Source organism: Serinus canaria, chromosome 8 (assembly GCF_022539315.1).
Source record: "Serinus canaria isolate serCan28SL12 chromosome 8, serCan2020, whole genome shotgun sequence".
NCBI lineage: Eukaryota > Metazoa > Chordata > Aves > Passeriformes > Fringillidae > Serinus > Serinus canaria.
Window position 1 is genome coordinate 11,871,568 of NC_066322.1, and position 26,580 is coordinate 11,898,147.

General features: G+C 40.1%; 1 protein-coding gene across 3 annotated transcripts; it reads left to right on the forward strand.

Moving 5' to 3' along the window:
- Window positions 1–1,327: 1,327 nt before the first annotated feature.
- GIPC2 (GIPC PDZ domain containing family member 2) lies at window positions 1,328–26,272 on the forward strand. Of its 3 annotated transcripts, none has more exons than XM_009088599.4 (6): window positions 1,328–1,618; window positions 9,377–9,562; window positions 13,096–13,276; window positions 16,534–16,643; window positions 17,343–17,424; window positions 24,855–26,272. In XM_009088599.4, exons 1-6 carry the CDS (start codon window positions 1,379–1,381, stop codon window positions 25,007–25,009), a joined length of 954 nt encoding a protein of 317 aa, XP_009086847.2. In that variant the 5' UTR covers window positions 1,328–1,378; the 3' UTR covers window positions 25,010–26,272. The 3 variants fall into 3 exon arrangements, with proteins under 3 accessions (XP_009086847.2, XP_018767862.1, XP_018767861.1); XM_018912317.3 differs by lacking the exon at window positions 1,328–1,618 and adding an exon at window positions 1,776–2,078; XM_018912316.3 differs by lacking the exon at window positions 1,328–1,618 and adding an exon at window positions 3,562–3,669.
- Window positions 26,273–26,580: the final 308 nt, after the last annotated feature.

Below are 26,580 nucleotides of genomic sequence, written 5' to 3' on the forward strand. Positions count from 1 at the left end.
AGTTTGGTACTGTTAGTTAATATCTCATTTCATCTCACTGCAGTGTGATCCAGTGAATGCCAGTATGCTGTCTGAATTTCATTCCAGCAATGGGGAAAAAATACACACAGTTCTGTAACTTCAGAGAAACCTTCAGTTTAAGTTCTGTGGTTCCAAACTGAACTGGACAGTCACTATTAAAAGTGTGGGGGCAAGTTCATTGTGCAGTTTTGTTGGGTTTTTTATTGGTGGAAATTCCTACAAAATTAGTAACGATATTGAATCCAACTGTCTCCTACTAGAACTGGATAAAAGCCATTTCTGAGTATTCATTTAAATCTACTATATGCTAGCTTGGAAAAGCTGAAGTCAAAATGGCTGCAAACCTCTTTTACCTCACAGCATAAGCAGTTTAAAATCTGTACGTAATTTCATGTAATCATAGGTGCTCTGATTAGATCTGCTAAGAACTTTGACTCAGGGCTGCCTCACAGTAATTCATTGTCTCTGCCTGCCTGGTCTGACTCCATGTGCCAGAATCCTTTTTCTCTGCAGTGATTTGTCTTTTTTATTGTGCAAGTCAGAAGATGTGGTAAGGCAGTGCTGCTTCTCTCTGGGCCTTTCAAGCAGCTCCTTTTAGAAGCGCTGAATGTTGCCTTGAGAATTTTGCACTTGTCACTTCTTGGGTGGATTCAGTGCAGTACTGAAAATGAAAGAGTTCCACTGAGGTGAGTGCGGTTACTTTGGAGCACAGATGTCTCCTGTAATGTGAACTTCTGACTACAATATGTACCTCTATTTCACAGTACAGGAAACATTTTGAATTTGTTAAATGTTACAAATACTTGAAAAGTGTATTTTCTGTGTTAAATCTCAGTATTTCAGCGCTGTTGTCCAGTACAATAGAAGTCTCTTAAACTTGGGTTATTACTGTTGCTTTATGAACCCTTGGACATTTATAGTCTGTGATAAATGAGAAAGAGTAGCCTGAAGTCCTTGTATACTTCAGGTTTTCTTTTATATGCTGGATACAATTCCATACCAGTCGGTAGTCAATACTTCGCTCTTAGCAGAAATTCCTGAACGAGTGAGTGGCAGGTCGGTAAAGGACCCCTCTGTGGCGAAGGCAGGAGCAGTCTGAGCTCAGGCAGGGCAGCGCCGATGGCCCCGAGCTGCCCGGAGGGGGCAGGGGCGGCGGCGGCCTGGCTCTCCCGGCCCGCAGTGTTCTGGGCCCTCGGCGGCCGGGCCGGGCCGGGCCGGGCCGGGGCGGGGCGGGGCCGGGGCGGGGCCCGGCCGCACCTGGCGGCCGCAATGGCCGCGGGGCCGGGGCGGCGCCGCGCCGGGGGCAGAGTCCAGCGCGGGCGGTGGCGGCCGCAGGAGCCCAGGGCCGGAGCGGAAGATGCCGCTGGGGCTGAGGAACAAGAAGAAGGACAAGTCCAAGGAGACCTTCAAGCTGGTGGAGAGCGAGGCGGCGGCCCCGGCCCCCGCGGCGGCCCCGGCGCCGTCGGCCAGCGCGTCGCGGTTGCAGTTCCACACGCAGCTGGCGCACGGCAGCCCCACGGGCCGCGTGGAGGGCTTCGGCAGCGCCCGCGAGCTGTACGCCCGCATCGGAGCGGCCTTCGGCATCCACCCCGCCCAGGTAGGGCCGGCTCCGCCGCGGCCGCTCCCGCCGGGCCTCCGGGGGCGCCAAAGGGCGCCGGGGCTGTTCCACCGCCCTGCCCCATCCTCTGTCTCGGGCTTGTGTGGGCATGCCTACTTCGCGCTGCTTGGGAGAAAAAAACCTCCCTTGGCTATTCCGAATGAGCATTACTGGGCGGGAAAAGGCATAAATGGGACTGCATTTAACTCTTACATGGTAAAAACGATGGTTCTCTTGACCCAAACTCCAGTGCCTCGGTTAACCTGTTGCCAGCTGCTGTTTGAGACAGCTCTTAGGCACTGCTTCGTTCCAGTTTAAAAAGGGACAACGGATTTATGAGGCTAAATACCCAGAATGAATGCATTGGAAGGGGAAGACATGTGGTATAAATGCCCTGAATCGTACTGCATTTTAAAATTTCGGCCGAAAGTGATGTTTGGAAAGTTTTCTGCTTTATTAGGTAATTATTTTTAAAGTGTTCACTGTTCAAATGGAGTTATATTTAAGTCTGTAACAGGATTCCTTTTTAAGCTCTGCTGCCTTTTTGATCTTTTTTTTTTCCTGAGCCGTGTTCTAAACATTTGTTTGGATAATGATTCATTTGTGTTTGTAAATGCATTGTTTTCTCTTAGTTAAAAGGTACTGGCCATATCAAGTTCTTCCTATGTGGTTCTTTGAACCCTAACCTCTGAGTGGCAAGTTGAAACAGAGGGCTAACATTTCATTATGCCTACGTGTGGCTGTACAGCTTTACTTGTTTTCTTCTTTGTAGATGATTTTTTAAAAGTTGTAAAGACTACTACTACTACAACAGGCTTTGTTCTGAGTTTGCTGTGGCCTGACGTAGCATTTCAAATAGGAAATTGTGAAGGGAAGGTGGCAGTAGCAGTGAATACAGTTTAATCAATCGCTGTTGCATTAAGTAATTAAGAGGCAATGCATCAGTGTCCCAGACCTTCCCAGCTGCTTTCTGACCTTTCTGCTCCTTTGTTTTCTTTTCTTCCTGAGCTGCTGTTTCCCTTTTGTTCTTTTCCATCTCAGTTATACCTTGTATTCTCAAGTTCTCATAATCACCAGATTGTCTTCTATTTTACTTTTCTTCCTTTCACTGTTGAACTTTTGGCTCCGCTGACTTGAGAAAGAACAGCTTTCACAGAGAAATTTAATTTTGTATGAATGATGTGCTCCTGTTTCTCCTGCTAGATGTATAATCTGACACCCTCAGAGGTTTTAGAGGAAGCACCACATATCATGGGCATATATTGCCAGCCATGTGCCAGACCGGAGAATTTTCTTATTTTCTTTTTCTCCCTAGTGTTCCAATCCTTATTTTTTTTTTTTTTTAATGTGGCTTATTGCTAAAAATGGATGGAGAATTATTTCTGGAGGCACTGAACATAAAATCTTCTACTCCAGAAATTCAGTTAGCTTTAAGAAAGTTGTATGATGTGAAAATAGCGAGCAAAAGTATTTCCTGGTGTAAAGGTGGCATAACAGACTGAAGAATTCAGACCAGAGAGTCATGCAACAGATTTCTGCATAGAGACAGGATAGATCAGTAAACAGCCAAGAAATGTGAATTTATTCGAATTTATTTTAAATTACAGAATTACAGAATCACAGAATTTCTAGGTTGGAAGGGACCTTTAAGATCATCGAGTCCAACCCATGTTCTAACAGCTCAACTAGGTCATGGCACTAAGTGCCACATCCAGTCTTTTTTTGAACACATCCAGGGATTGTACTATCTATTCATTAAAACTGCTTTTGGACAGATATTCTGTGCAAAGAGTAATGCCAGAAGCTACACCTCAGCAAACTGCAGGACGCTTAGTACTCAAATGCCATTGGTAGGTGTTACCTGTCTAGGAAGGTTTCAGTGACCCAGCTCTGCTGAAGCCTGTGGGCAGCGTGATACCCACACGTGACTGCCTTTGGAAACTGGTCCTGTCACAGAGATCTCCACCCTGCAGAGGCTGAGCTGGAAAATCGTGGGGGGGAGTGGAGGGGAACAGCTCAGTGTGGAGAGCATTCAGATGCCTTTTGTAGAAGTGAATACATTTCATTTGGTATGCGAGGTTATCGCAGGGTAGGCAGGAGTATGGATTCTTGGAAAAATTCCTGCCTAAGTGTTTTAATACGATTCTGAATGAGCTGTACTTGTAATCTGTCACTTCTCTTTTTGACTCCACATGGTTACAGCATTTCTTTTCCTCTTTGGATCACACCTCCCGGGACCAGCTGAGTTGAGTTTCTGCTGGAGAATCCATTCCAGGTTCTGTGATTGACTGCCAACAGTGACAGAAGTTTATATAAAACACTGTATGTGTTGGACAGACACTGACAGAAACTTCTGTGCAGACCTGGATCATGAATAGGGTGGGATGGGGACTGGAATAGGCGGCAGGATACCATCAAAGGGGATCTTTGCTGGGTATCTATGAAGGACTAAGACATAACAGCCACTTTCTGAGGCTTTTCCTGTACTCATCCTTTCTTGTAGGGACTTTATATATCTCTTACCCCTTCTGAGCTGAGGAGTAGACAGAAGAATCCCTTTTTGCCTACCTCTCTGACTTTTACCATGTCCAGCACTCCTGCTTTTCTCTGTCCAAGGTGACTGTTCTTTTCTCAGGGAGGAGTGAATATGGCTTCTAGCAATACATTGCCTGTGGCATTGACACCGAAACTGCAGGAAGAAAGATACAGACAAACCCAAAGATATTCTTGTTCGCTGGTCTTAAATTAGGCAATTCTTAATATACAGTCTCCTATTGGTTATTGATCCCTTTGCCTTCGATGCTAATTTGTCCTCATTATTCAGTTCTCTTATCAGTCTTTTCCCAGACCAAGTATTTCAGGCCTTGCCAGTGGTTGATGTTGGGGAGTAATGGTCGACAATGTTCTCTTATCTCCTGTGTATCTTCTGGCTACTCCCAGTCTGTGAATGTTAAAATTTAAAATTGTAAACTCCAGTGAAGAGTCTTGTGAAGAGAAACTTCACTTCCCCTCCCCCTGGACAAAGGAGAATAAATCCCTCACTAAAGTTACATTTAAAAAAATAAGTTTTATCATTTCCAGCATCATTATTGCGAGTGTTGTTTGAGGTACATCACTTTTAACTTGATTACTTCAACAAGCTTTCAACAAGAAAGCACAGAGCTAAAAAAATATAGATAGATAGATGCAACTCTTAACTAACAGCACAACCCACACAGAGCTATGTGTATGTTTCTGTTTGCATAAATAATAGAAATATCTTCCCTTACTTTTTCTATGGAGGTTGAAGCAGGAAAAATAATTGGAAAAAGTTCTTATGTGTAGCTTTGGCCTTTTAGCATTACTATTCCACTCTGACTATTGGGAATGTAGCAGGGAATGTTCACTGTAAGGGTGAAAGTGCTGAGTGCAGCCTGTATGATAAATAAATGAGCACTGACTGAAGGACAATGTGGGTCTGTTAAGGCATTTGGTGGTGGTGTGCTCCTGTGAGAGCACATGGTAGGGCTTTAAAGTATTCAGAGTGGCTAAGCAGGCACTGCGAACGTGGATATTAAAGTCCAGCTGTAGCAGGGCAATTTCTTGATCAGACAAGAAGGGAATGGTAACACATAGAGGCTGTGAGGACTTTTGGTTTGCCTACTTGCAATTTGCCTTTTGATTATTTTGTTTGCTTTGAAAGGTGAAATGTGGTGGGGCTGGTGAACTAAACTTAATGCTCGATGGCAGCGTCTGTCCAGAGCCTGTGGAGGTTGGGGTTTCTTTCACAGTGGAAGGAATTTTGCATCACACGGGTAATTCAGGAGAAGAGAGACCTTTCTGGCAGCAGTAAGGGCAGAAATGCAGCTCCCTCTTTCCCTTGCAGAAGCAGGAGTTCAGCTGCTGAGCTTGTGCGTGGGCTGTAGTTGCACAGGCCTTGCCTCCTCATGCTGAACAGTCAAGTATATGGTGAGGCTGTGCCACATTAAACTTTCATAGAAGTATTTGATTTAAACCTGTTCAGTTTAAACTTTTATGAAAGACTGCTGACAAATAAGCCACTGCTGAAACTTGTGTTTCTGAACAAAACTGCCCTTTTAATAATAAAAAAATATGACGTGTTTTAAAGAAAAGGGTCAGCTTGTGAAATCCTCATCACTGAAGTGTTGGAAGTTTTATTGTTAAGCTTATCTGTTGAAAGAAATTGCTCACAATCACGCCTACAGATTGAATACTTTAAATGAGCAAACTTAACACTCCCTGCAAAACACCTCCTCCCAACCCTATGGCAAGAATTGTTTGCTTGCTGTTTCCCTAAGCAGTGCTTAAATGTCACACCCATATTGCATGTGATGCTTGCTGTGTCTTTTCCAATACTTTTGTTGAAAGTATTGGAAATATTAGTATGGAAATAATTGGATGGAAAAACTTACACTGTAATTACTTGTGTACACTGCATTACACTGCAATACTTGTGTACAAAAAGACCAAAAATCCAAACAAAAAAAAACCCCTACCAAATCCCAAAACAAACAGCAAAACACTGAATGCTTATTATATAAGCCTTTGAATGTATTGACCAGGCTGAAAACCTCACAGTACCAAAAGCACACTAGAACTTGGAGGAGCTGGTGGTTACTCTTCCTGTTGCTGAAGCTGCTCAAGGCTCACATATTTTCCTTGGGGAAGATAATGTATGATACCTAGAAAATGCGTTGGTGATTTCTTGATACGATGACATCTACATATATAAGGAAATATGTCAGTGGGTGTTACATCTTGCTCAGAATTAAAATTCCCAGTTCCCTGTCTCTTAAACAGAAAGTGATTATGATCTCTGTAAAGTTATCTGAGATTTTTAATACATTTTCAATAACTTCTGAGTATGTAATCTATCAACCAACTCATTTTTGAGTTCTTCTCAAGGTGTCAGCTCAATTTGGAAGATAAGAGCACTATTAATGTATAGAACATGCAATATGGTACTGCATATATACTTTATATAACACATCATGTAACCCTCTTTTTCTTAGCTAACAGCATTTCCTTATATAACACATATTTATATTTCTTTATATAGCCCTGGTTTTGTTGGCTCATGTGGTCTCTTCCAATTGAAAATAGGTGTGCAGGGAATAATTTATTAGTAATCTTATTGGACAAATTTATTTTATAAAGTCATGCATAAGCCCCTAGTGTCCAGTGACATGGAATTTCCTTCTGAGTGCTGCAGAAGAAGCATGGTGAACTCTTGGTGAAGGAGATATCCTAGATACTTTGTGACTGATGTAACAGTTCTGATTTATAATATCTTGTTAAAGTTGGCATGAAATATTCACAGCACTGGTATACTGGTATATGAGTTAGAGACCAAATGCCTGTGAAAGTTTAGGGTAAGGACAGAAAAGACTTAACCATGAGAATTGCACGTTGAATTTTTTTCTTGTTTTATTTTTGAATAAGAAAATTACTATCAAAAATATACAAAGGTTTGAGTGAGTGGAACCTGTTGTTTAAGTATTCAAGTATATAATCTGGCACTAGGTACCAATATTAAACTTATGTAAAATCTATGAAAAAATACCATTTTTGAATCAGTAGGTCTCAGTTGTGTACAAATAAAGCTATGCTATAACTGGTAAATGGTGTAGTGGTATATCTTTCTGGGTAGATACATCTTTAGTACATTACTCTTTGCATATATCTCTTCTGAGAAAAAGCAGTTGTTCACTAAAGAGAATGAAGAATGATTTAAGTTTTATTTTTGACTAGCTGATGCTCTCTCAGCCCTGTGGTTAACACAGAACTGACTCACAAAAAATTCTGCAGACTTATAGGCTGTAGTAGGAATGCCATCCAGATGAAGATCTATAAAGAGAAACTCTGGATCAAGTTTCTAAATATCACATTTCTGCTCTGTTGCCAATTTTATCTATTCAAAGGTGTGACAGTATTTACTAGATTGTCTGTTTGACAAGGTCAGATGAAGGATGCTAATGTCTAAAATGTAAAGACAGTGCTTGTTATTCATCACAGGAACAATGAACAGAGAACTGAGTTACCGTTTTAAACTGGCAAAGTTATGTGGCTTGAGAGATCTGAAAATGTGTATGTGAACTTGATATAATCTGTTATAATTTTTTTGGTTTTAAAAAAGAGCTTGTCATTAGAGATTATTTTTACCATAATCATTATTATTATCATTATATTCAATTTTCTACTTAAAACCAGATTAATTTCTCTAGGTGTTGTTATATCTAGAGAATTGTTTAACTGAAAACCTTGGCATTACCTGAGCAAATAAAACTAATGTCTGTTAAGGGTGTGCTGTTACAACTTTCATTGTTAAATAAGGTGTTAGATTGCAGTGGATGTTTGGTGGATTAGATGAGATAAGCAATAGCCATTGAAGTAAGGCTGTTTGGTGGGGGGGTTTTGCTTGTTTTGTTTTTAAAAACTGCAACTAAACACGACCTCTGTCAAGAAACACAATCTCTCTATCAACTTTCAGTCTTTTAAGATTAAAACCCCCATAGTTAGAGGATCTAAGTCCTAGAAAGCTCCAGAAACTTGAATGCTTTCTTTGAAAAACATTAGTAAAAGTATCCACTCTTCATTTGACCTGGAATCAATTTAAACAGGTTGGTGACTTTCAATTCCATTTTTCTGCTTTCATCCTGTTATAAATGATTTCATATCATATATTAGAATCCAGTGATGCCAGAAGGAAAGAAAAAGGCATGTGTAGTGTTCTGGTGTGGAAAACCCTTGTCTTTGCCTCAGTGAAGTAGATTTTAGGGATCCCCCAAGTTTCTCTTGGAGCACAGTCTCTCTGGTTTGGCTGCTGCCCTGTGCTCTCCGTGCTGCCCAGGAGGCAGCTGGGGGTACCCTTGTCCCTCACTCCTCTCCTGCTGCAGCTTGGAAAGGCACCTGTCATTACTGTAGCTGTGATGGGCCTGGCCAGGCTCCTTCATGTAGCTCCGTGGTGGGCAAAAGCATCCCTGTTCCCAGACAGTACAGATGGATTGCCCTCACCCTGCCTATGCCCAGGACAAGAAATCTTCTTGCTCAAGAGCTGGCATAAGTGTAGGGAGAAAAAGGTTTGGCTGATATCCAAAGGAAATTCCTCAAAAAAGCTGATTTATAAAGAAGCAATTTGACCTTTTTATTAAGCCTTGCTTTTATTGGAACAGGGATGACCCCAGCTCATGCTGGGAAGAGTAGGAACTAAGCAAGCCCACTGAAGACAATGTGCTCTGAGCTAATGAGAACACATGGGGCAATACAAAGCATTTCATGCTCTCTCATGACTCTTGTTTTGATAAGCTCTCATTTTTTTTTTTCTCCCCATTAAACTGCTTTAAACTAATGAAGTTTTAAAGTAGTCCCTAGTGATCTTTGAATCAGGTGGAATTTGTGGTGGATGAATGATGAGGCCAAACATGGTGGTGGCTCTTCAGTTTGCTTACTCTGACCTCTGGTGCGAGCTGTAGCAGCTCAAGATGCCTCTCTCAGAGCTGGTGTGCTGAGACAGGCCTTGAGAGGCTGCTCACACAGGGAGGTCTCCTTCCTATGTTCCCTGCCAGCTCTCACCTGCACTTTGAGTACTGGTGCTTTCTGCTGTGTGTGGATTCCTTCTCCTGGTATATCTGGAGGAGAAGGGTGATCACTTAAGCTATGGACCTGTCACAGGGGCCTGAACTGTGCTCTCATTTTGCCTTCCAATCAAGCTCACCAAACCTAATACACTGTTAATGTGTTTGCTTTCCTTCTGCACAGATCATGTTTTGCACTTTGAACACTCATAAAGTGGATATGGACAAGCTCTTAGGTGCACAAATCGGCCTTGAAGATTTCATATTTGCCCATGTGAAAGGACAGCGAAAAGAAGTGGAAATTCTTAAAACTGATGATATGCTGGGACTTACCATTACAGACAATGGAACTGGCTGTGCCTTTATAAAGGTAAACTTAATTACCAGTGAAATACTTTGTTCTATAGAAGCTCCTGTTACTATAATTGGTTAATTATTGGTTTCATGATCCTTTAGAACGATAAAATCTTTTATTATCATATATATGGTAAGGAAAGAATAAAGTTGCTTTTCTTTAGGGACATAATTCAAAATTAGTTCAGCTAATCTGTAATGCATGTCATTCAAAATCTGTTCATTTGTTCATTGCTTCTGTAACGTGTATCAGCTTTACAATGAGACCATTGTATCTCCTGAGCTACCCTGAGGAGGTAGGTGTTAGATACTGCTTGCATCTGCCCCCTCCTGTTTTAAACTGATTTTCTGATGTCATTTATTAGATGCTTATAGAACTTCTGTAACTCATGTGATAATGAGATCATGTTCTTTCAGTCTTTGGCTGTTCCCAGGGCAGAAGCCTTTGGGCTGTACAAGAGTAGGGGCAAGTATAGTGGTTTTTCAGCTTTCCAGTATTGTAGCCTTAGACAGGGTGAATTACAAGGATATGGATCAACACAATTTACCAGAATGAGGTTGAGTAGCAAGTATGGGCAGTAACATACTCAGTATATTAATCATAATTGCTTTCCTTCTCCTCTTCTATATGACCTAGAGGCAGTATGTTTTGAGACAAGTAGAGGCTTATGAAATGATGCTGCCCTTCTTGCTAGACTAGGTATAAGGAACCTTAATCATGTTTTCTGCCTTTTTGAGATTCTTTGCTCTAATATATTCCAGTTACCCATTATTAGTGAGGCATTAGCAATTATCTTTGGTTACTGCTGCCCCAATCGTTGTTCTCATTGTAAACTGCCCCAGTCATTGTTCTCATGGTAAACAGAGCTTCTGTATGGAGAGGTTGTATTTTCTGTTCATTCCTTAGCTACCGTGGCTATAAAACAAGACATGGTTTACAAATCAGTTTGCTTGTCTTTGTTGTGGAAAAATGTGACTGAGGTCATGTTTGTGAAAGTCAAGATACTGTGAAGGTTTCACTAAGCATTTTGGCAAAATCATAGCATAACTTTTTATGTTTATAGACAAAGAACTGTGAATTTCTAGTGGTGGCATCTGTACAGCCCATAACATTCAGTCATGCTGCTGCTTATGTGGCATTTTAAAAGAAGGCATTGAAGCAGTGCTTCAGAGAGCAGCGTTCACGAGTGCAGCCCTGTACAGCGACACTCCCTTTGTGCTTGCTTGGTAACAGGCAGGGAGAACAGCCCTCACACAGACTACTGCACAATTGGAGCACACTGGAAAACCCTCACAACATTAGCCAGACAAGCTGTAATTTCCAGTAAATTGTATAAAAGTCCTCTGAGCAAATATGTATTATTTTTCCTTGTACTGGTCTAATAATAAGCATTGTAATGAAAATGATGCAGTCTTCATGGGAATGCATCAGTTTTAAGGAGTTTCCAGGAGCATACTTTGTTTGTTGTTGTTGCAGATTTAGCTAATGGATCTTTTAAATCAGCAAAGAAAATGCTGACATATATATATATATATATATATATATATTATATATATATATATATAAAATAATATATACACATATATACATACAAAAGTAAAAGCTGCGTCTTTTTTTCCCTTCATTGTCTAGGTAAATGAATAAGCAGAGACTGTCTCTAAAGTTTTGTAGATTTTTTTTTGTTCATATACACATATTTTCCTTTAAAAATTGTAACTGTGTCCCATTCTTAATTAAAAATTAATACTAAGTTTACTGATAGGTGGGTTGTTGAAGGTTGCTGTGGGTTGTAGTTACTTTACTGCATTTTAAATAACAGGGAGGTTTCTAGGTTTGATGTGGTAGCCCAACCAATTTTAAACCTGACACTGAACTGCAGGGCTTTTTCCCTATGAACTTTAATCTTGTTTTGCCTTACTAAGAACAAAACCTGGTATCGTTCTGCTTTCACAAATTTGTTTTTGAGGTACACAGGCAGGTGGGAAAAAGTATTATGGAGTCAAATTAGTATTCAAAGAACAGCAGTAGAACTTGAAGTATGACTGAGTGGTGTACAAGGAGACATTATCAAATGGAGTGGGCATTGCATAGGAAATATAGATCCTCATAGCTTCTCAATGGGCTGTAGAGCCCTTGAAATACAGGCAATTGCATCTTAATTACTGTGACAGTGTAGCTCGACTGTCTCAGTCAGTTAACTTGGAGTGATGATAAAAAGTGACACAAATAACAGCCAGTGAATATTATTTCAACAGTTCTAGTGTTGGGATCCAAGTGCTAAGAAGAAAAGCTAAATGAATATTTAACATGTGGACTAAACATTGATTGAAGCCGGGTGGGACAGGTTTTTAGTCCTGGTAACGGGACTGCATTTGGCACATTTGGTTTTTGGTGTGTACAATACCACATCCACATTCACCACGAGGCTTCTGTTAGGGGCTAGAAAGAGTTAAACTCAGCCTGAAGCTTAAAATGACTGCAGTGCACTGTATGCCAGTGGGCACTGTCACACTTCCCACTGGCTCTCAGAAGGAGGCCCATGTGTGGGCTCAGCCCTGCGCAGAGCTGGGAGCAGCTCCCAGAGGATGGCACAGCCAGGCTGGCTGCTGCAGTGGGAGGTGGCAGCTTGTTTATCTGCCTTGTCTCACTGCTATCTCACACAGTGAGCTGAACCATGGCAGTCTGTGTTGGAAAGATTGTTGTTCTGGAACACATTAGAATGAAATTTGTGTCTGCAAAGTAAAAGGTATTTTACTATGTCATAGCTTGTCTATTCAATAGCCATATAGTAATGGCTTACGTGATGTGTGCACATGATGAACCAACATGGTAGTATGTAACAACAAAAACCAGAATCACTAAAAATTTAAAGTGTGATAAATCATTTTAAAGGTTTTTTTCCTCATACTTTTTTAAATTGCACTTCATAGGAACGGTAACTTCTGTTATGACTTTTGGACTATTTGTATTTTCCATGAGATGGCAGTTAAAAGATTTTCTTATTCTTTATTATTTCAAAGGATATCCTTTAATACACAGCTGTATAGTTTAATGAGGAGAACACTAGTTTCAGCACTGGGGATGGGTCTTATTAAGATCAGCCCTTTACAGTATGTAATTTTTTACTAAGTCCCTGGACTAAATTTGAGAAGAGAAAAATTCTGTTCCTATGCTTGTCAAGCTATTAAATAGAAAAACTCAAAAAACTTGAGTAACCATTCACATGACTGAGATGTCTCTGATCAGTTTTAAAGCACAAAAATATTAGGTTATTCAGAACTCTTTATTTCTAAAGTGTGGTTGCATTCTTTTTTCCCCTGTCTGACTGTATATTCAATGCTTATTAAAATACTTTGTTTGAAAAATAATGCTTTTTAAAATGTGTTTTATGATAATCTTATAGACAAAACACACTGCTGGAATAATAAGCTCAGTAATATTCATATTGTTAACTGACATTCTTGAAACTTGGTGGTGTTACCTCTTACAAATAATCACCTTTTAAAGAAATGTTTCTAATTCTGGTGGTGTTTTTTTTTAAACAATAGCGAATCAAAGAAGGCAGCATTATGGACCAAACCAAAACTGTCTGCGTGGGTGATCACATAGAGACCATAAATGGGAAAAATGTCTCAGAGTGTCGGCATTATGAAGTTGCCAAAATGCTAAAAGATCTGCAGAAAGGTCAGAAGTTTAAGCTGGAGTTGGTAGAGCCTTTGAAAGCATTTGGTGAGTGACCTGACTGTCCACCTTGTTCAGTAAAACACCTTGATAGTAAATCCCATCGTTGCATTTCATTGTGGGTTTGTTTTCAGAATGCAGCCAGGTGTCCACCTGTGCTAACGTAACTACTACAAGAAAGTACACTTAGCTTTTTTCTTTGAAGTGGAAGATTTATGAATGGATTTTCTTCCATCTTGCTTTCTCCAGCAGTCATCCTGATGTGGGTTACCTCACCTGAACCTCTTTTGCCACTACATGATGTTGCAAAATTAGAACAGGAATTGTTTCATAGGTACAATTTTAGAGCACAAATCACTTCACTAATGTCCTGATCCTCAAAACTCCTTTTTTCCTCTATTGATGCATAATCCCTGTTGTTCTGTGTGTCAGACTTTTTTATTTCTGTACCCTTTTCTGGGGTCTGCTCTCTAGTGCAGAAGGAATCTGCAGCAAGCACTGTTTGGGATTCCCCTGAGCACCTCCCTTGCTGCCTGCCTGTTCTCCCTCTCCCCCTCCCCAGCATTTTTGTGGATCTCCAGTCGTGCTGCCGGTGTACTCAGAATTGGAAGAAAGCAGAATTGCAAAGCTCTGTCTTAGGTTGCCACCTGCATGCTGTGAGAAGTGCTGCTTAAATGGGAGGAATGCATACTTACTGCTAATTCTTGTATATATTAACTCTATCAATGTAGAAAAGAAACAAACAAGGCAAGTTTTGCTCAGGCAGTCAAAATAGAGACCAAGTTACAATTTTTATTATCTCAATTTTTTGGATCCTCTCCCCAAACCATGTAGCATTTTCCTGTAATAAAAACTTCAAAATAATGCTATATCATAAATTTGTATGAGGCCTTTTCTGCACACCTGCAATAACAGTCAATTCAATACCACTGTCTTCACTACAGCAGCAAGAAGTTTTAATGTTTATTTTTCAATTTTTTTAATGTACTAGTAGTTTACAGGTACTGTCATACACCAGTCTTGACACTTGGTGTCAGAATAGTAGCAGAAATTGAAAATGAGAGAAATGCAAAGATTTTTTTTTTTTTTGCTTTTGGTGTTTCTGTGGAGAATGGATCTCTAATTTCTAATGTGTTTGTATGTAAGTTGGTACTGCTGTTAAGTAAATGTGTATGTTATACATTATGCTAAAGAATTGCATATGTTGTCTATCATCATTAGTAATGCAGCAATACCTCTTTCTAATATGGGCCTATAATTTTTGCTCAATGCTAGAAGTGTTACACACTTTGTTTGTAAAGAGCAGGGTAAATCATCATTTGATTGATGACTTCAGCCATAATTTAATAGTTTTTACTTTAGTCAGGTGACTAAGATAGCTTTTAGTCTGCCTGTGATGTAGAGGAGAAAATGCACTAATTTCATGGCAATACCTTTTTTCTGCCATTGATTTGAGAGGCAACCAGAGCTTTGTGGACAGATTTTTGGAAGATGCACATTATTTTTTACCCTACACAAATTAACTTGCAAGTTGCAGTGCTCAGTTTAAGAAGTCCTGCCTTTAGCCTTAGGTACAGTTAGGCTTCAGGCACCAAGATAACGCTTAAGCTGCAGCTTGAGCACTAAGAATAGCCCCAGAGGAGATGACAGACAAGATCCAGATTCTCCTTGAGTAGGTGCTGAATTCCTGTTAATTTCAACAGAATTTGGTGAGGGTACAGAAATAAGAGACAAACCTCTGTGTGAAATTATTTTTATTTTTCTTCCTCTCAGCAGAATGTGAAATAAGCATAATTTACTGGTTGGACATCCTTCTACCACGTACACACAGGCTGCCTCAGCTCCCCTAGGCAAGGCTTGTAGCACAGAACTAAAGATTTGTACCAGTCACAAGCATCTGTGAAAAATGAATAGAAACAAAGTAAAGCAGCATAACACAAACTCTGCATTTTAATGATATGAACATGGAAAACAGTTTCTGTGATAGCCAGAGTGTTTTGGTCTAAAGTACTGCCCATGAAGGTTATGTCAAATCATGAGTTCTAAGGTGATAATGGTGACAGAATTTGAAAAATATGGAGTTTCTTATCAGGAATGACTTTTTGAAACAAGTCTAGCAGAAATGATGACAATCTTAAGGATGTTTTAAACTGTCCTTGAAGCAATAAAAGGATAAAGAAAAAGTGTTGATCCTAAGGATATATATAAGAGACTTTGACATACCTATTTGAATCATGAAAGCTAATAAAATTTACTTTTCAAGCATACTGTTCAGCGTAATAATCTAGATTTGTGACCACTTACGCAAGAATGATGAGCTGAAATCTATTTGAGCAAAATTAATATAATATGTTATAGTATTCCCTTCAAGAAAAGATTATTAGAAAGGTCTGCTATTAAGAGCAGGAATAATCTGTTAGAGAAAACAGGACAAATAAAAGCAGTTCTGCAGAATTGTCTCCTCTCTTCTAGCACTTTCCAGGTTCACTATGTAACTCCCATGTCAATAAGTAAAGTAAAGCCTTGCCACTCTTGAATGTAAAATTGCATCCTGGAACAAGAGACCCAAATCTTAAATGATTCCATGCTCCATCTACTAACTGGGGTGCCCTTACCCAGGATGGAACAAGAAAGGCTGAATTCAGGTAAAGGAATCTCTACAAATACTCTTTGTTGAGATTTATCAGCTGTGAAATAATTTCGGTGAAACCAGTGGAAAACCTCCTGCAGATCTGCTTATGGCCACTTCACCTCTGTGAGTGCTGATAAGCAGATTGTTAGCTCAGCTCAATGTGGCTCATCATCCCCTGCTTAGCAGGAGTGTTTGCACCTTTGCATCAGTGAAAGATAAAAATGTTGCAATGCTGAACCTGCTGTGTGTTCTGCCTGTAAAGACCCAAATAAATCAGCAGTTGGCCGGTGACTTCAGCTGCTGTCTAATTTAAAATTCTTCTCTGTAGAATAGGGAAATAAAATTACACAAGGTACATATATGAAATGAATGCCATAGGCCTGCTTAGGTATATTGTTCAATGGAAGTCCTAGCCTCCGTGCAGCTGAGCAGATACTACAATTTGAAGACAAGAGATTGTTGGCAAAGCTATACTTAGAATAGTTAATTTATAATTAGATTTCTTCACTGTCTAGATCTCGATTAGACTAAATGTGAAGATACTGTAATAACCAAAACAGATACCTCATATTCTGTTGTACTGTACACGTACTTTTGTTTGGTATTTTATTTTTGTTGGATTTTTTTTTTTTTTTTTTTTTTTTTTTTTTTTTTTTTTTTTTTTTGTCTTTAGAAAAGCTGGAGCCAAGGTCCAAAGGCAGAGCTCTGTCAGAGGCTAAAATCTCCAAAGGGAGAGAAACACTTCGCCTGAGAGCCAAAGGCCCTGCTACTGTGGAGGAAATGGTATGGTGGGGTAAATGCCCCTCCGTTTAATCACCCGGCTTCTGATTTATTCTTCCCCAAGGCTGATAAGTAGGAAGGAAATGTGGGATGTTACAAAGCTTGTGGGACTGAAGAGAACAACTAAAGTTGATGACTAGCAGGGATAGGATGGGGCTGAAGAACCTGGAAGCATAGAACCCAGAGTTAGAGTTCATGGACTACATGGATGAATTTAGATTAGACCAAGAGGTGCTGAAAAGAGGGAAAGGGGGGCGGGGAAGAGATGGGATGGTTGTGAAGAGTTTGTTCCATTTCTGACACTGAAGTGTATGGGGTTGGTGTAAGGGCTGTTGTTAGGAGAGGCTAATTGGATACCTTGACATGAATTTGTGCAAAAACCAGGATTAGAGTTTGGTGAATTATATTTCTTATTCTGGGCTGTTCTAAAGCTGATGAGGATTTGATGGAGATCTGTATTGTCAGGAGATATAAGGCCCTGTTCAATTCGAATGCATGAGCTGTGTGGCTTGATATTAGGAGGAAAGCTCATGTTTGTGAGAAGAGGGAAAGAGAGTGGAATAGTGTGTTTTATCTGTAGATTTTGTAAGTCTAGGTTGCCAAGATGGGAGTAAGGATAATCACTGGCACATTGCTGGTTATTTTGAAATCTGGATGGATATAATGAAACTTTTGCTCTTCTCTCCCTTTATTCCAACAAAGCCAACTGAAGTTGAAGAAAAAGCAATTAAAAAAGTGGATGAGCTTCTTGAAACATACATGGGCATAAGAGATGTTGAATTAGGTGAGTTTTTAGCAGATAGATTACTACAAGATTAAATAATTTCTCATTTTCTGTAGCCTAACATTTATTGAGTTCTTCAGTCTCTGGATGTAAGTGAAGGAAAATTTGTCCAGCCTGCAGTCTCAAAAACTTGCCTTTATTTCTACAAATGTGTTTTTCTGATAAAAGAGTCACCCTCCCACTTCAATTCTTGTGATGTAATTACTCAATCAATCCTCTATTCTTTTTGCAGCTATACACTGTTGCATGAATTTTTTAGTTACTTGCTATAACTGTCACCACTGTATTCTTTCTGGCATATATTTTCTAGTGGATCTTGTGTGTGCCATGGTTAAGAATTCTTAAGGATAAGTGTGTTTATTTGTTTTTTTGCCCCTTGGCATAGACCCATCAAAGTTGATTGCTAAGGTTTGAACCTGAGATCTTCATCAGTGAACAAGCAATTATTTAGCAAGACAACTGACAGAATAATTACACAAATTTATCAAAATCTCTAAAACCTGTATTCTGATGAACATGAGAAAACTTATAGAATATTTACTCGTTATAAGAATCATTGATTTATAGAAACTACGTAAATCTACGTAGAAAGAAACTACGTAACCCCAGTGTCATAAGTTCCTTAAAGATGCAACAAACTTGTCCTTGCAGCTGTTGCTTTTCTTTGTTATTGTGACAACAACTAAATAGGAATTGGTGTTTGTGTGGGAAGAAGCTGCAGTCTAGCTGTTGTAGCCTGCCTTGGCTGCTGTAATCCTCCTAGGATCTTGTGGAACTGCTGGTACTGAGACAAAGAGGAAGATATTTATTATTATGGTAATATCTTAAAAGAACCAGCCAAGAAAAAGGAAAGAATAGGCTAAATGGAATGTGGTCTTGAAAAGAAAGCTTTCATGAGAGAGAAGCAGAAAAGGCAAACCAGAAGAGAAAATAGGTCTGGCATGGAGCTCCAGAGAGCGAAGCATCAGAGCTGGAGGGGCAGCAGTTAGCTAACAGAGGAATGAGAACAAAAGGTGGTTATCTCAATAGCCAAAAGGGCTTTGTTGTGTGCTCCTACCAGCAAGCATCTGTTTGGCAGATTCCACTAGTTTTTCACAGGAAAAATTGTAGGTAAAACCGTATTTGTCCTTCAGTCTAAGGCAGAAGTGGGCTTCCTGGCATAGAAGAGAGGGCAGAGCTGCCCAAAACTTGAATTCTGTTTTGTAGGTTCTATCTAAACTTTCAAATTCCCGAGAATCTAGAAGTTCTCAACATTTCTGTTCCCAGCAACTCTAATATGTGATGCTGCTGCCATGCAGTGCACTCCTGGGAGGCCTGTGTGCTGCTGAGCCATGTTTAGGTTAGGGAGGATTCCACGTCCCATCTCATTCCTGCAACCTCTGTGCCTCAGTCTGGCTCAGGCTTCAAAGCTCTGAGTCCCCTGCCAGCTGTCCCTCTGGGAGCTGTTTTTGTCCTGCAGCTGTTGCAGTCCTGGCTCAGGCTGGGCTTCTGGAAGCTCCTGTCCTTGCAGGTTACTTCCAAGGTCCCCAGGCTCCTTGCCCTACAGGAATAAGCAGCTGTAGGTGCTCTGCTGCTGGCATCCATGGGAACTGTCCTGTGGGAACTGGTGTTCCTTGTATTTTTGGCTCTCAGTACTGTAAACAGGATGGCTCTTGCACAGTAGACTGAGAAGTTCATCTTTCAACACATGGTTGAAGTAGTAGCCAAGTACCTGGTAAACTTTTCCCATGAATTCCTTGAATTTTTTTTTCCCCTCAAAAATATCTAATGCCCTTCATCTTTCAGTATGTAGTTTGGAAACTTAAAAAAAAAAAAAAAGCCTTAAAAGAATACTCAAAGAAGGAAGAGGTCTTTGTTCATACAGAGGCTCTTTTCTTCCCAGCTGGGTGGTTGCTTTGTCCCTAACCTCTTCTTTTCCTCCCCAAAAAGTAGTGAAACCAAGAGAAACTGTCAGAAATCAAAGACTATAGGGTTCATGTAGCTTTACTTTGCACCTTTGAAGCCATATCCAGAAGTTCAAATCTAAGAGTCAACAGCCAGTGTTGATGACTCAAACGCCCCAACTTCACCATTTTAAAACAAACAGCTCCAGGATTCTTTAGGAAAGGAGAGCTAATCACCTGTCACAAATCTGTTCAATTAACACATGTCAGTTTTTCACATACTGGATGTGATCAGTCACCCATGAAAATGAGATATGAGGAAAAGATTCATTCAGAGAATGCCAATCACCACTTAGCTTGAAATTTCATTCATTACTCAAGCCAGATTAGTTGAAAATGCAAGTCATCACAATGTGCAGCTGACAAGTTATTAAGATCTCAATCATTGCTCACATCCATGCACTTCTGTTTGTCAGAATCTTTGGATGTCAGTTAATGTTACTCTTTCATCTCCATTAAAATGACACTTCCATGGTGTGATTGAATTCTGAAACAGTGCCCCAGTTTTAAGACATAAGTTAGAAAGAAAGGAAAGAAAAACTCATGTTAAATTACAGACAGAATTAAAGGTGAGATAAAGCCCTTAATTTTTGCATGGTTAAGTATCTTGACAGTTTCAAGAATGGCTGACTAAATCTACACACAGATCCCTAGGCTGGACCAAAATACTTGGAAATTGTTAAAGAAAATGCAAGCACTTTATTCTGGCCCAGTTTTTTATTTTTATTTCAGAGATCTAAATGCTATTGAGATTTACATACCTGCTTTTGGATGCATTTTTACCTTTTTAGTTCTTATTCCTGTACTGAAAACTGTATGTAATCCAGAGAAGGGCCAGTTGGCTCTGGAAATGTATTCTTCAGGCATTTTATGGACATGTTAGAAACTGGGCCAAGGCTTGACTTCAGCATTCTTTAAAACATAAATACACAGCTGAGAGATAATTCAGGTTATTTTAAATTCTATGAGTGCCTTCTGGTAAAGGAATTTGAGCAGTTGATTAATAGGAGCAACTCAGGAAACAGTGTTAGTGAAAAATATTGGCATTTATTTTTTTAAATCAACAAGACTCGATTATGAACTGTATTTAATCCCAAAAATTCTGGGTGGGAGGAAGCCGGGATCTAACCCCAGAATGGTACCGATTCTAAATGATGGCAGAAGGGCTTCCAGTCCACATTTTTCAGCATCTTTTGGCTTCATCCAGCAATATTTTGTTCCCCTTTGTTCTGTTTTTCTGCTTTTGGGTGATTATTTCCTTTCTGTTGCTCTCCATAATGTTATCAGACATGACGTATCACAGCATCGTTAGGGTTGGGAAAGAGCTCCGATACCACTGAGTCCAAGCCTTGACCAAACACCACCATGCCAGCTAAACATAGACTGTCACACCCAGGCATTTCTTGAGTACTCCAGCTGTGGTGTCTCCACCACTTCCCTGTGCAGCCCATTCAATGCTTAACCACCCTTTCAGTGAAGAAATTTTTCCTGATGTCCAACCTGAAATTTTTCCTGATGTCCAATCCTCATGTGCAGTCATGGGCTGCCAGCTTCTCTGGGAGAAAGGGGAACAGTATCCAAGGCTTTAGAGAGGTCCAGGTAGGCACATCCACAGCCTTTCCCTCATCCTGTGGGTGGGTCACCTGGTCATAAAGGGAGATCCAGGTTGGTCAGGCAGGACCTGCCTTTCCTAAACCCATGCTGGCTGGGCCTGACCCCGTTTGTCCTGTCCATGCTATGTGATCACACACAAGATAGTCTGTTTCATAACCTTCTATCACTGAGATCAGGCTGAAATACCCTTGGGTATTCTGTCTTTGTTTAAAAAATTTGAAATCTACTTCTCCATTTTTTACTTCATTTTTCAAACTTACCATCTAGTCAAAATACATGAACAGGTTTAAACCTTTTTTGTTACCCGAGGTTTTTCTCTTGGCTCGCAAATCCAACCCATCAATATTCAATAGATGTTTCCTTCTCTAAATGCTTTAACTGAAGTGATATTCTCCCTGAATCTGTTGTTTTCTTCTCCTTCTGTCACCAGACTTCCTTTCCCAAAGGATTTTTTTTGCGTACATTCAGGGGTGTATTGTTTACAGCTGTTCATTTACTCTGAAAGAATAATGGGAGTTTTTTGATAAAAAGAAGGGCAAGTCCAGTTAGCTAAATAAATGTTAAGGCTTCTGTCAGGTCTTCTGAAAAAAGCTTTTTCAGAAGTTACAGTATAGGATATAGGTAGGAAAACCACTATGTAAGGTAGATAATAAGAATGGCAGGCAGAAGATAGCTTTCATGGCTTGTGCCCCATGTGTCTATTAAAAGTGAAAATAAGGATTTTGTGAAAGATCTTTGAGGTTATTTTAAAGGAACAGTATTTGAAAAGCCAACATATTACTTTGTTCACATTCTGGGAAGCTTGACATTAACTTCTCAGTTAAAGTTGATGAGACTACTAATTCTTTTCACCACTTTTAAGATTGCTGAACTTTTCACATTTTATGTAAAAATTAATTAGACACTAACATTGCCTGAAGTGAACTGAAAAAAGGAAAATCTGAAAACAATTGAGGCTCTTTTGACTGTGGAAAAATATTCTATTGGAATAAAATTCCTGTAATCACTTATTGTGCAGCTCTTACAAGAAGCAGTGGGGAAAAGGGAGGGGCGTGGAGATAATTTGGCACGAAGCTGTCACCCTCTGAGAACCAGCAAAGTTTTCTTCAAGCCGGCAAGTATCTGCTGAATGCCTTGGCAGCCAGCTTTGATTTGCCCCGGGAATTCCGCATCAATTTCGCGAACGTCGCTGTGCGACCGGGCGCGATCTGCGCAGCTCCGCCGCCCTGGCAGCTGCCGGGGGAACCGGGGCAGAGTTCGCGGGCTGGCAGGGCGGCTTTAGGCAGGAAGGCAGGAAGGCAGGAAGGCAGGGCGGCGGGGCTCGGCCCCCGGCGGTGCCGCTGTGCGCGGAGCAGCGCGGGGAGCGCTGGCGCAGTGCGGCCGGGCCGGCGCTGGAGGTCAGCACCGCTCTGCCGGAGCGCCTCGGCTCGCCAGCGAGCCTGGTCCGGCAGCAGGTGGATCTGGGAGTGCCGCTGTACTTTAGGAAATACACTGCATTAAATCTGCCCTGCACTGCTGGTCACACTTACGCAATACACACGGAAATGGGGTTTTTTTGAGGCTGTTTTAGCACGGTGATGTTCGGATTCTTGCTTGACTACGTTGAAAGTTGATCCGCTAAGTTTTTAGAGGATTTTGTTTTCAAGTTTCGTAAATCTGTAATAAATCAGTTTTTTAGAGTCTATATAGTTATTTGTAAGGTCAATCTTTAACGAAAGTTGTGTTTGAAATTACACTTTCTGTTAATGATAGTTTGTTATGTGCAGTTCTGAAACTTCAGCCAGGGCAGCTGGACTGTGATATAATGGCTTGCTGTCTTGTTTTATTGCTTCTGTCTGTGTCATATGGTTCTTCCATATCTCTTGGCCAATTTATCTTAAAAATGGCTGCATTTCTGCTCCCACCCTGCTTGAACACTTATCTAGATCCTTACTCTCTTGATTTCTAAAGATCTGGTCTAACAATTTCTTGATGTGTCTGTTCTTACTCCACCTTGCACAGATCTTTTCTCTCCAACCTTCTCCCAGTGTCTATAAAAAGTAAGTTCACATCCTGTTTCATATGCAGAAATCTGTGAATTTTCAGTTATGCCCTTCACCTCATTATCTCCAGGCTTGCTACCCTGTAAGTACCTTCTTGTGCCCCATTGTCAGGGAATATAGAGTGGTGTTGATAGAACAAATCCTTGTGTTCCACTTGCCAGGATCAAGGGTCCCCTCTTTAATGCCCATTTCCCACCCAGACTTGTCTGAATCAGAGTCCCAGGAACTTCATGGGGGACACAGAGAGGATCAGTGCAACAGGGATAGGGTTTCTTCTGGCAGGGTCTTGAGGGTCCTTGAGAACCACTAGTGGTGCCTGGGAAGCTGGGGTACGCTTGAACTGTCTCCATCACAGCAGTTTATTTGTCAAGGTTTACATACATTTTCCTTAGACAGCTTTGAGTAGTTTGACACACTCTGATTGTGTTTGGAGTCTCACAGCTGAACACAGTTAAAACCAAAACATCAAGTTTCCTCAGAATTACTGTTGTTGACGTTTACAATGAGGAATATGGCTCACGCTTGCTTACAGCTTCTTACATGTTTGCACAACAGCAAGTACTGTTTGCCAGAAATTCATAACTGTCAATAAAGTTGAGCTGAGGTTTAGGTCAACAAAATAAAATTAATTGAACTTAGTAAAACTTCAGTGCAGGGAATGTTTATTATTATTTTTATCAGAGAGATTTTGCCATGTTGATTCGATACAATGTGTGTGGTAGATGGCAGACTGTCCCAGTAAAGATGCTTTTCTGTGGCTTCAAAACTTCCTTCCCTTTCTCAGGCACTATATTATGTGTTTTACATTTGGAATTCCTCTAAGAAAAGGCTAGAAGCTATCAAATCCTTCACTTTGACACTTGAATTTGATATGCTTGTGAGGAAAGTGGCGGGTATTTGATGTTTAACAAAAGATGGAAGACACCTAGCAGTTTAAGGCAGGGGTGTAAAATAATCACAAAATGAAGCAGACTTTGATGTTTCACCTATTGTACTACACCATCATATTCCTGTGAAGAGAGGCTGTGCAGCAGAGATACAGCTCAGAAAATAAACTGTATTCAGCAGAGCTGTTTGTGCTGAGTGTGTCTTACAGAGCATTCTGTCCTCAAACCATGGTAGCTTGCTGCCAGTGGTTCTCTGGACCCAGCTTAACCAGGAGAAATTTCTGTGCTGACTCTTTTCACCCTTCATGGAGGTGCAGGTGTCATGATGAAGAGATGTTTTCATTTGCTCTAATATCCATGGGTTGTCAGCATCCAGTGTTTGGGATAGACTTCTGTGTTCTCCTAGAGTCTGAGAAACTGCAGTGGCAAAAGGTGAAGGGTGAGCACAGCGACTAAGGAGTCAGCCCTAAGCAGCAGCCCCAGTGTAGCCATTTCAAAAGTGAGCTCTGGAACTTGATAAATTCAGATACTTTTGTGCTAAATAAGAGAAAATGCTGGACAGTATTGGCATACAAGATATCACAGTTTAACTCCATTGTGTCGCTCCTCTGCTTTCATTCTCCTGGATATCAAAGTGTTCCTGCTGTTTGGTGGCTCCAGTTTCTTGTGCACAGCAGCAGAGCCTTTCTCTTGCTTCTGCACAATTTGACCCACCTGGCTGAGATTTTCAGAAATAACTTTTTCACTTTCTAGAGGCATGAACTTTAAGTACATAATTTCCTGTTGAATCCTGAAAATTCACCTGGTAGAATTTTCATCTCCCTAAGTTGACCTCACCAGCTGTTGAAGATAGACATCCCAAATCCTATCCATCTCTTTCTTGGCCCTATGTATTAGCTGTCACTTTCATGATAATGACATTATTTTGTTTTGTTGCTTTTTAGCTGCAACAATTGTGGAAGCTGGAAGAGACAAGAAAAACCCAGATGAATTTGCAGTGGCATTGGATGAAACTCTTGGAGACTTTGCATTTCCAGATGAGTTTGTATTTGATGTATGGGGAGCAATAGGTGATGCTAAGCAAGGACGACTGGAATGAGAACTGTGCAGTTCATCAACCCCTGTTTAAAAATACAGAATCATTTGCAAATACATCAGAATGTTAATAATTTTATTGGTGTGAATTCAGAGTGCTCTGCATAAGCATTTTGACCTGAGATTTTCCTTTGCAAAGGAAGGTTTCTAACAGAAATGAAGGTAAACCCAAACTTCTGACAACTGCAATTTAAAACATTTAATTTACATATAGAAATCACTGTGAGGAGAGTGTCAAGGTGATATATTTATACAGAAATTTTATGAAAATTAGATAATTTTTATTGTACATACACTTTGATACCAAGTGTTAGACATATGCAATGAAGAGTTTGGATTATTTTATCTCTTTGGAGAGGTTTATAAAGCTGTTGAGAAACTACCTAGCTTCATGCTGCAGATCCCTGGTTTTCTGCTGTTTCTATGTATTAACCTAACCTTATGTTTTCTTACAGTTTGGCCTGGACATTGTTTTTACTGTAGGCAAAGCTGGGAAGAAGCTACCCTGTTTCTTTAGAACCCAAACTGAGGAAAAAAAAAATTCCTCTGAAACATGAAAATTAAGATTTTTGGATGAGAAAGGCTTGCTTGCATTTGAGTCATAATATGCTCTGGGTTCTTACTGAGATAAGTAGAGTAGAAATGCTTAAACCAGGAAGCTGCTGCTTTATTCAGATGCCATATCATTGCAATAGGAACTGCATGGAAAGAAATAAATGTTAACTTTGATTAATATTAATGCATTTGAATAATATCTGGAGACTGCACTGGAGGCTACAGTGTATCACTAAGTGCTTAATTGATCTTTGCATATGCTAAATGATTTTTTGAGATCCCATGGTGTTCCCCTCCTGTCTGTGGGTTTTTTCAACATGGCAACACAAGAGAGATATTGAAGGTGTTCAAACCCAAAAATTATTATTGTAAAGTCACAAAGAATTGTAGTTTGGATGACAATGCATGCCTAGACCCTGAAAAATATGGTAAACTAATCTTAGATGTTAGGTTTTCCAATTATATTGTACATATATGTTTATTTTGACGACTAATTTTTTACTTATAAATCTGAGATTATTGCAGATGAAATTAAACAAGAATGTGGGTTCTGACCTGGGAAGGTGTCATATCTTTTCATTATTTTTATATTTGCATAAGAATATAAAGTAATAATTACTACAAAAGTTTTTTCTAAATCACTACCTGAAGAAAATGTCTTTCACTGAATTGCAGAGATCTCTTTAAAATAAAGATTATGCCAATAACTTTACATGTTCTACATCAGTGGTTTTTTTTGTCTAAACCCATGACACTTTGAAGTACCATTGAGAGAACAGGTTCTTGTTCTCATTGCTAGGTTCTTGAGGAAGGATTCTAAACTTCACTTCAGCAAATTTCTGAAAACTTGAAAATAAAATTGAAGAAACTCTAAGGAGATAGTAAAATTTTGTACATCCCATTGCTCATTGGGGCCCTCAAGGATGTATTGCTTTGCAAAAGGAGTTTGAGCATTTCTTCTTTTTCAATAATTGCAAGTCTGAGCCCACAATCTTCTGTTGCAGTTGAGCACACTGTCTT